The sequence below is a fragment of the Mizuhopecten yessoensis genome, unplaced genomic scaffold (assembly GCF_002113885.1).
Source record: "Mizuhopecten yessoensis strain PY_sf001 unplaced genomic scaffold, ASM211388v2 scaffold9431, whole genome shotgun sequence".
Taxonomy (NCBI): domain Eukaryota; kingdom Metazoa; phylum Mollusca; class Bivalvia; order Pectinida; family Pectinidae; genus Mizuhopecten; species Mizuhopecten yessoensis.
In genome coordinates, this window is record NW_018408044.1 from 739,150 (window position 1) to 750,497 (window position 11,348).

Consider the following 11,348-nt stretch of genomic DNA (forward strand, 5'->3'; position numbering starts at 1 on the left):
AACATTGACAGTATAGTACAAGATGTAATTCTCTAGGATGTACATCACTAGGAACATTGACGGTATAGTACAAGATGTAATTCTCTAGGATGAACACCACTAGTAACATTGACAGTATAGTACAAGATGTAATTCTCTAGGATGTACATTTAAGAACTTTAGAAGCAGGACATCAATTTCATTTTCATCTGATAAACAGTAAAAGAAGCTTTTTTATAATGGTTTCCATTTATACTCTTTTTTTCATTTTCAGATAATTTGATTTTCATGTTAATTGATTTCGATATTACTGTTTCATTCTCTCTAAAATTCTATTCTTATTTTGTATTTTCAGGGAAGGCACAACTAGAGCGGACTAGTGACCTGTTATGGAAGGGAAACCTGTAGACATGTGAACCTACTCTTCTGTTGATGTCAACAATTAACCAGTTGTTGATGTTTACAGTTACCTTTCTTGAAGTCTACAATATGTATTCCAGATGTCTGGTTACCTCCCTTTGACATCTTCAATTACTCCATGTGATGTCTACAATCTTTGATGTTAATGTTTACTGTTACAAATGTACCTACTAAACCTACCAACCTTCTATTTATAAGTATCTCTGATGACTACAGTTAAGATCCTTTATGTCTAAAGTTATTCCCCTTGATTAATGAAGTTACTTCCCTTGATTTTCATCTTTATTTCTATATAGCTAGTTGAGTATTCCCATTGAAGTCTATACAGTTTGTCCATTTACTTGCCTTAATGCATATAGTTACTTCCATTCAAGTTATTTACATTGATGTGTAGTTACTTCCCCTGATGACTGCAGTTTCTTCCCTTGAAATTAAGTTATTCAAATTAATGTTCAGTTACTTCCCCTGATGACTGCAGTTTCTTCCCTTGAAATTAAGTTATTCACATTAATGTTCAGTTACTTCCCTTGATGTCTGCAATTTCTTCCCTTGAAATTAAGTTATTTACATTGATGTATAGTTACTTCGATCCCTTCATGACTGCAGTTTCTTCCCTTGAAATTAAGTTATTTATATTGATGTTAAGTTACTTTCCTTGATGTCTGCAGTTTCTTCCCTTGAAATTAAGTTATAACATTGATGTATAGTTACTTCCCTTCATGTCTGCAGTTTCTGTCCTTGAAATTAAGTAATTACATTGATGTATAGTTACTTCCCTTCATGTTTGCAGTTTCTTCCGTTGAAATTAAGTAATTACATTGATGTATAGTTAAAATCCTTGATGGGTAGTTAGTTACATTGATGTATAGTTAAAATCCTTGATGGGTAGTTAGTTACATTGATGTATAGTTAAAATCCTTGATGGGTAGTTAGTTACATTGATGTATAGTTAAAATCCTTGATGGGTAGTTAGTTACATTGATGTATAGTTAAAATCCTTGATGGGTAGTTAGTTACATTGATGTATAGTTAAAATCCTTGATGGGTAGTTAGTTACATTGATGTATAGTTAAAATCCTTGATGGGTAGTTAGTTACATTGATGTATAGTTAAAATCCTTGATGGGTAGTTAGTTACATTGATGTATAGTTAAAATCCTTGATGGGTAGTTAGTTACATTGATGTATAGTTAAAATCCTTGATGGGTAGTTAGTTACATTGATGTATAGTTAAAATCCTTGATGGGTAGTTAGTTACATTGATGTATAGTTAAAATCCTTGATGGGTAGTTAGTTACATTGATGTATAGTTAAAATCCTTGATGGGTAGTTAGTTACATTGATGTATAGTTAAAATCCTTGATGGGTAGTTAGTTACATTGATGTATAGTTAAAATCCTTGATGGGTAGTTAGTTACATTGATGTATAGTTAAAATCCTTGATGGGTAGTTAGTTACATTGATGTATAGTTAAAATCCTTGATGGGTAGTTAGTTACATTGATGTATAGTTAAAATCCTTGATGGGTAGTTAGTTACATTGGTGTCAAATGACTTCCCTCCATGTCCACAATTACTTCTTTTGTTACTGAGCTTTGATTTCCATTGATGTCTAGTTCTTTCCCATTATGGCCACATGCAGTTACTTCTAGATGTCTAGGTTTTTTCCATTGTTGTCCAGTTACTTCCCTTTATGTCAAGTCACTTCCCCTTATGTCCAGTTACTTCCCCTTATGAGACTTTCTACTTAGTTAATCTCTTAGGTGTGCAGATATTTTCAAGTGTGTCTGGTAAGCTTTCCTGATAACATATTTAGTACTTTACTTAAATTGTGTCACTCAAGGGAAATTGAAAAGTATTCCAGAGCGAATAAATATTGTGCCATGGAAATGGATTTGTTTGCTGTTGAAAGACATGCACTATTCCATGAAGATGGATCTATATTAACAAGAAAGTAAGTATTTCATGAAAAAGGATCTGTCAACTGTTGTCCAAGAATCTATTGTTAAGCTGTGTATTTTCAAAATGCATGTAAATAAAATCTATCACTTTTTCAAATAATAATTTACATATCTTTTGTTATATTTCAAAAAAAAAAAAGATTTTCCCCCCAAAAAACAATTACTGTTGATCATTTCAAATAAATGACTATATAGTTTTACTGTATGTAAGAATCATTGAGTGTCCCGTTTAGACGGGTAATGATATATTAAGGATACTATAGTGTTCTGATCAGACATTGTGTGAAATCCTCGGTAGTAATTGCAGGAGACATTCCATTGTCAGCCGATATCACACCAGTATATAGCTGAATACCTCTACTGACCGGATAAAATAAATAGGTGTTGATTCGGTGGGATTGATTTTGACGCCAGGGTATTTTTAATTAATGTATTTATTAAAGGAACCCTACTTCAATGTCTGAACTGTTGTGAGTAGAGGTCTCGGGGGAGTGTGGCCTTTCTATTAGGGTTACATGTTTTACAGGAATCAGTGTTTGACAGGCTCTTGCAGTGCTCTATACAGGGAATATACACCAATCTACTGCCCTCAGACCCAGGTGGCCCTGACATCTGAACGACTTTTGAACAATAATGAATTCTACAATAATAATAATATATATGTCAGTATCAAGCCAGAAAACAGTCTGACTGACATGTGAATGGCGTTTAGACAATTGTAACTACTATCCAAGTTCATTCTTGTATTGAGAAGGATCCACAGAGGATAGTTTGTGAATAAATATATATAAATACCAAGAGTAAAACATGTTTTAGTTTAAAACCAATATCTCATTCTCTGACTTTTTTAAGATGACCATTTTTATAAATCTAAATTTCGAAATTGTTATAACGTTAAAGAATTTCTGATTTTTGTTTTCATAACTTCAGCGGGTTTTTTTCCAAAGACAATATCAACACTGTCCATAATATATGTAATTGTATATAATCAAACCACTATCAATGTCCAGATCATTTGATTAATGGGAAAGGTAAAAGATATAGTAAGTGAATGTATATATTGATTGACTATACACATCATGACAGTCAAAATGTTGTGACCCTTGGAAGAAAGTAAATCTGTCGAATACGATACAATGAATATACCCTGTGCTGATGGATGGGATTTTATAAATACAAAACTTTATTATTTTACAACAATTATGAGACAAGTTTTCACAACTTATACTAATCACTCTTGTTGGCCAGGATCTTAGTAGTGTGCGGGGGGGGGAGGGGGGGAATCCCAGCTCCACTGTGCCATCGGACCACCCATGGATGGGATTTTGAAGCATGTCAAAATGCAAGCAGGTGTTTGTATTGCAATACAACTGTTTAATGCATTAGAACAATACCAATGGTTTTGCAAGCCATACAACATATATTTTTTACAAGTTGGGGGTAAAATCAGGCATAAAACACAAATTCTGACCCCTATATAGGACAACATTTTGAGGGTTAAAAGCCATTTTAGGAGGTGATATATACCCCCCATATGTAGGTAAAATGAAACCCTCAATACCTTTCATTGCTTAAAAATATTCTGAAAAAAATCATTGGGAATTGCAAACTTAAATAACCGTAAAAAAAACATTACACATTTAAGTCAATACTTTCATAATATCAAATGTAAAGACAATTTAGTACACAAGTTATTACAAAATATATATAACCACAGGACAATGTCACGTATAAAGATCCAAATAAAGCTTGTTTTTGTACATCACAGTACTTGTTATTCATTCAAAATCTCATATAAGATCGATCTGCAGGTAGTCATCAAATGAGCTTTAGATAGCAAATTTAATGAAATCTTTACCACTTTAAACTACCATTTACCTTCATAAATTTTATCTGTACAAAAGTGGAACAAAATTTTCAATTACACGTCAGTTTTTTTGACGATAAAGGAACTTAGGTACCAAAACTGAATTGTTCATTGAGATTAAATAATTAAAAAGTAGATATATAGGTAGATAACACTCAAACATCACAGAAATAAATGTTCAAACGGGCTCAAAATAACCGGTGATTCAATTACGGAATCGGTGTGAATGCGTTTCCCCCAGATCACCCTAAATTAAACCCTGGAGTTCACACGGGAGACAATAATTACCCTATCAATTTACATGTTTGGTTGAAAATGCTAAAAGAAAAATATTTCTTCAATCATGTGTAAATATGGTACTAGGATTATAGCCCCTGCTCCAACAATTAATCTCACACCAACCGAAGTTATTATACCAGCTCCAGTTACCCCGTACAAACAATGTCAGCTTGATGATTTTGTTGATATCTATATATTTTTCTCAAAGATTTTTTTCAAGTACCAGAAAATATTGCAGCATATGTATTGCTCCATTTTTCATTTATCATGAGCTGAACATAAATTACCACATTGTGTTAGTGTTTTTTTTACATTGACAGGTGTTTTTTTCTCTAAATTAAACTGACAATGCTTTAAAAGGATATTTTATAGTATACACCTAATGCCATTGAATTACGATCGCCATTATTAGAAGCATATCCTGTAATGTTTTGAACAAGTTGTAAAAGTTAAAGAACTCTATGTGGAAAATGTATATTTGATGATCTATTAAACTTCAGCCTTGTTACAAAATATAAATATAATATCTTTGAGTTATTGGTGGCTACATATTTAGACAAGTCTATTATATGGGATAATAAATATAAGACAATAACAGACTGTATAAAGTTGTCATTTATCACATTATAATTATTTGAGGATTTTTTTCTTAAAACAAACGATACTGAGGAGAATTTTACAGTATAACTGTTAATTCCATTCCACGGTAAAGAGTATTGATATGATCATCACACTGAAGGTATTTACCGTAAAACGACGGAACAAAACATCTTACGGGTATGGAATACATCATAACTGTGTTACCAAACGAATAATAGCAATTGATTCTATAGACGCGATCAAACTTCAGGAGACACAAATACTGATTTTACCGCTATATCAATTTCATTCAGCCAGTTGTGGAATTAGAAATGACAGAAACGTGTTTAATACTTTTGTACACAATCACATAGATTTTCTTTTTGAAGAGAAATGTTTGAAGTTACTTAAGTGTTCAACATTTAAACATCTTACCGGTGTTCAACAACGTGGATTTATAAATCTATATCCCTGGCATGGATGTAGCTATTCACACTTACAGGGATTTAAGTAAACATTATGTGGACCTACGGATTTTATTTTGAGCTTTAATTGAAACAGTGGAAGGATATGTCCACATTTCAAGTATTTATTAGACTTGTGAGAGGATTATAATTGATAATCCAACCTAAGGTTTAGCATTACCAGACTAAACATTACCTGGAATTAACCTTCTCTCGAGCTCAGCATGACAACTGTGTTAGACCAGCACAAGTAAAAACACGGGGCAGTATCCTAGCCCAAAATTAACGGTAATGTCCAACAACCTGGACTGAAGAAATTGGCAAACACGGGGCAGTATTCTAGCCTTAATTTAACAGTAATGGCTGACACTGTGGACTGAGGGAACTGGCTAATTGATATGGTACCCTAAAAGGATATTACAATACCACCACCGGTAATGTAAGTATATCACAGGGGGTGGAAGAAGTCTGGGATTGTGGAAAACAGTCTTTATAGAAAGTTCTTTTTTATATAAATTATATGACTGGCAGTGTGAATCAAAGTATTAGTAATAATGAAAAATAGTCTGAATTTAAAAAAGGTAGGGAACATATCAGGTTGCTGTTACATTTTCCTATTTGATGCAATCTGAGATTGTCAACAAAATATCACGCATAAGAAAACAAAACGTATCAATATAACCTTAGGTAACGACATACAGTATTGCTGTAATAAATTAATTACCTTCAACAAATATTTCATATTGTATCAATGGAGATATGTACATAAGCATGTGTTCTATATATGTAAAAGTCTGTTATAACATCTCTTACCAATGGTGATGTCTACTATATACATGTATATAAAAGGTGTCTTATAAACTGAAGTGTCTATTATAATGTGCATTTTTAAATGTCCTCTCAACATCCAGGGTAATGTCTTATACATGAAGATGTCTACTATAGCATGTGTCTTATACATGGAGATGTCTACTATAGCATGTGTCTTATACATGGAGATGTCTATTATAGCATGTGTCTTATACATGGATATGTCTATTATAGCATGTGTCTTATACATGGAGATGTCTACTATAGCATGTGTATTATACATGGAGATGTTTATTATAGCATGTGTCTTATACAAGGAGATGTCTACTATAGCATGTGTCTTATACATGGAGATGTCTACTATAGCATGTGTAATATACATGGAGATGTTTATTATAGCATGTGTCTTATACAAGGAGATGTCTACTATAGCATGTGTCTTATACATGGAGATGTCTATTATAGCATGTGTCTTATACATGGATATGTCTATTATAGCATGTGCCTTATAAATGGAGATGTCTATTATAGCATGTGTCTTATACATGGAGATGTCTATTATAGCATGTGTCTTACAAATGGAGATGTCTACTATAGCATGTGTCTTATACATGGAGAGGTCTACTATAGCATGTGTCTTATACATGGAGATGTCTATTATAGCATGTATCTTATACTTGGAGAAGTTTATTCAAGTATGTATCTCATCAATGAAGATGTCAATTATAGCATGTACGTGTCTGATCAAAGAAGATATCTACTGTAATAGGCAGTTAATTCTTTCTGAAACAAATTTCAAATATTGTTTTTCTATTCTAAGGGCATTCAACTCCCAGAAAAATGCCTTAATACTTAATCTGTAATGGATATTAAATATTGTTAAGTCATTTTTATCATAAAAACCTGGGTTGATAACTTGGATTTTAAGGTAGCTTTAACTTCATTTCTCTACATTTTCAGCTTGTTGAGGATATTACATCAGGCACAATGGCCTCGACTGCTGTGGTGAATCAGTTCACTACACCTCAGACCAGTTCCATGTCCAGTGCAAGACTGACCAACACTCCAATGACCATTGCACTACCAACCTCTCGCTTGACAAATCGTACTGGAAGCATGCTAGAGATTTTGAACGTAGACGATGACATCACACACACTGTTGCCAACCTCCTGGACATGAACAGGGAAGAGTTTGAGGATTACGATGAACTGTCAGATATTATCGGCAAGACCGTTCAGGCTGAACGTAATCTTTGGAAACAACGCCTAAATGCAGCTATGCAGGAGATTGATCGTCAACATAAAATTATTCTCACCCATGACGCCATGGTGCAAGAACTGCTAGAATTGCTATATATTGAACCTCCAAGGAGTTCTAAACCGGAGCAGATTCTTGAAGACGAAATATTAGAGGAAACACCATCGACAGAGAAATTGATGCAAGACCTAATGTCGAAGATAAAACACTTAAAACAGTTGGCAGGTGTTACTGAGGATATACTGCCAAAAAATCCTAAGGAGAAGATGGCAAAGTACTCAGAACTTGATTTCAAATATTTGAAAAATGCCATTGCTAATCTCCACTGGGAAAAAGACTCACTGCAATCTAAAATTGATGAAAGGGACACAGAAATATCGTGGCTGAAAGGTGAACTCAAAAACACCATTGGACAGCTGACCAAGGTGCAGGATATCGTAACATCGTACAACGCTTCACACACAGGCATCGGATTCCATTTAGAGAATATGGAAAGTGACAACTTTTCAGAGACGGGGAAAACTTCACGTCAAACTTTTAAGCAATTGACTCCAAAATGTACGCCAAGCACAAAGGAACGTAAGTACGTCGAGGGAGACCAGATTGTGTCATATCCTGTTGGCAAAGAAGAAGTTGCTTTCTGGAAAACAAGGTTAAAGGCTAATGTGTACTCAAACAAGGGAGGTAACTCCCGAACAGGTGTAGCCCAGTGCCTCCGCTGTAACAGACTTTTCAAGCCTTCCGATAACAACAACAAAGCGTGCATGTTTCACAACAAAGGGAGAGAAATCAAAGAAATTTACGGTGATAACGGCAAGATACTGAATGTCAAGTATAAATGGGCGTGTTGTAAAAAGGGACTGGAAAATAAGGGCTGTAACCATGGTTTTCACATATGACTGACAACAAGAATTATCAGTGGGAGTTGGGCACAGTTAATGTCTCAACAATTTACTCATGATTGAAGCCATTATATTCAATGGATGATCTCGGTGAAGTACCGGTTCAACAGTTATTGACCTTTTTATCAAATTTACTTTATTTGAGTCAGTTAATAAATTTTAAAAAGAAATATGACTTTTTTGAGTTTTCCTTTCTAAAATTTTAAAATTAAACAGAGTTGGATGATATGAATGACAGATTTTGGGGAACTTAATTTTTTCTGCAGTCATTTGTCATCATGTCATTGACATAACTGTTTTATGAATGTTTTATAAATTAATTGCATTAAAATATTTCGGTATTAATTGCTTTTTATCGATTCTAAGTGTTTGTAAAGCTTATAGCTTTTGTAAAGTTAACAACAATTATAGTGATTCAGCACAGAGGGGCGTCCGTACAGAAGGAGCACAACCACAAAGTATTCCACTTCTTAAAACCACTAAGTTCCATGGTTTAGTTAATCAAAGCAAAGATAGCCTATCTTTGCTTTGATTAACCTATCATAGGTGTTAGAACAATGTCTGATAAACACTGATGTTAAAAGTTTAAAACAGCACCTTCGCTGGTTAATGGATGACATGACAGTTGACAGGGACAACAGTGATAAGAAATGTGTCTGATACACTGACATCTATAATTACGGAGGCAACTTTTATTGTATCTCATATACAGTTAACAGTCTTAAAGATATCTATAAGTTATAAACCAATGAAGGTCTAATGGAGACAGGACATATACAAATGAATGGTATGGTACTCAATGGTCCACGAAACCAAAAAATCCATATTTAAAAGGTTTTTTTCATAAGACAACTTGAGATCATGAAACATGTTCAATATTCTATTGATGTAGGGTACATAGAAATTCTTTGGTTTACAACAAGTGGCAAAGTACTGTCATTGTTAAATTTTCAAGTTTTGTGATGGTTTTAAATCATAATATCTTATAATAACTGGATAAGAAATTTTCAATGATGTGTTGAATTAAAAAATTAACACTGCCACGAAAAAATTAAATCTGTGTATGCAATACAGTATCATACTGCTGTATGATACTGTGTGAATCGTTACATCTAGGGGTGTAACGATTCACCGATGCATCAATGTATTGGATCAGTATCATATCATACTAGTATCATATTGTAGTCATCAATCTGTATATAAAAAGTAGGATCTTATCACAAAATCAGATGAGGCTTTGTTAGATTTAACTAATATTGCTTCCTTGCAATACAGTATTAATTCATGCAACATTCGTTGTACGGTATATATACATCCTTGGTATACTGGCGAACTTTTACCATGGCGTAGATGTTCCAAATCTGTAGGATGATTCAAACACAGTAGTCTTGAAGATTTCTTCAACCATCGTTGTAGCGGTACACTTACGGGTACTGGTGGATTATTTACCTCAGGGTAGAGGTCCCAAATTTGAGAGACGTAAATCTGTAACATCTTTTAAAATGTGGTAATTTAAATCTACAAAAAATCACATCTGAGCGGTCTTCAAGCCAAGTTTTGTATTGTATGCATATTATGTGTAGTATGTATAAATATGTGTATAAGTAACAACCTGTACAACTATATCAATATCCAACATATCAGTATCATGTTCCTTTAGTAGCTCCTTAATACAATCTAGAACTCAAACACTGTGTTGTTATTATTACTGACATAAACTAATATTGCTTCCTTGCAATACAGTATTAATTCAGTGATAAACAGATTTTTCTACAGGGGCATTACTGCATGTAGACTAGAAAATTTTCACAGCAGCATCACTTAAAACTTTTTGCCCTCATTATCGCATAAACTTTAGTAACTAAGATAGCAAACAAAGTAATCAAATGTGAAAGGTGAGATTTATACAGGGCCAAGATAAAGTTCCTAGGGTATGGCGAAAGTTTGAAGGAGTGAAAGTTCCTCACTATACAGTCTTCCTATTGAATGTATGATGAATGTAATAAAAATCTATACGATGGCTTCGTGATTTTAGTTTCTTTTTACTTAATTAAACGCAACTGAGTTTGTCTAGGGGTGTAACGATTCACCGATGCATCAATGTATTGGATCACAAGGGCCGCGATACGATGTACTGATGTATTGGATCACAAGGGCCGTGATACGATGTACCGATGCATTGGATCACAAGGGCTGTGATACGATGCACCGATATATTGGATCACAAGGGCCGCGATACGATGTACCGATGTATTGGATCACAAGGGTCGCGATACGATGTATCGATGTATTGGATCACAAGGGCAGTGAAACGATGCACCGATGTATTGGATCACAAGGGCAGTGAAACGATGCACCGATGTATTGGATCACAAGGGTCATGATACGATGTACCGATGCATTGGATCACAAGGGCTGTGATACGATGCACCGATGTATTGGATCACAAGGGCCGAATACGATGTATCGATGTATTGGATCACAAGGGCTGCAATACGATGCATTGATGTACAGGGGCACAAGGGCTGCAATATGATTTACCGATGTACTGGATCACAAGGGCCGTGATACGATGCACGGATGTATTGGATCACAAGGGCTGCGATATGATTTACCGATGTACTGGATCGCAAGGGCTGTGATACTATGTATCTATGCATTGGATCACAAGGGCTGTGATACGATGTACTGATGCGGTAAGACTGTATCGTGATACCTGAGATACTTGTCACTTTGTACTCTCCCTTGTTGGAACTCTTCAAAGAAAAAATAGTTTTAGAACTCAACAAACTAAAATAGCAGACGGAGAACATGACGAGAAATATGTCAAG

At 34.3% G+C, this 11,348-nt stretch overlaps 2 protein-coding genes across 2 annotated transcripts in view; both read left to right on the forward strand.

Annotated features, from left to right (window-relative positions):
• LOC110458112 overlaps positions 1 to 2,433 on the forward strand; it is a 49,938-nt gene extending 47,505 nt beyond the window's left edge. The window contains exon 3 of the mRNA XM_021509693.1: positions 335 to 2,433. Coding sequence (XP_021365368.1) covers positions 335 to 387 — 53 coding nt within the window. The 3' untranslated portion in view covers positions 388 to 2,433. The remainder of the gene's footprint in view (positions 1 to 334) is intronic.
• A 2,896-nt stretch (positions 2,434 to 5,329) lies between these two features.
• LOC110458115 lies at positions 5,330 to 8,854 on the forward strand. The gene is made up of 2 exons (XM_021509696.1): positions 5,330 to 5,986; positions 7,318 to 8,854. Exon 2 carries the CDS (start codon positions 7,345 to 7,347, stop codon positions 8,512 to 8,514), a length of 1,170 nt encoding a protein of 389 aa, XP_021365371.1. The 5' UTR covers positions 5,330 to 5,986; positions 7,318 to 7,344; the 3' UTR covers positions 8,515 to 8,854.
• The last annotated feature ends 2,494 nt before the right edge of the window (positions 8,855 to 11,348 follow it).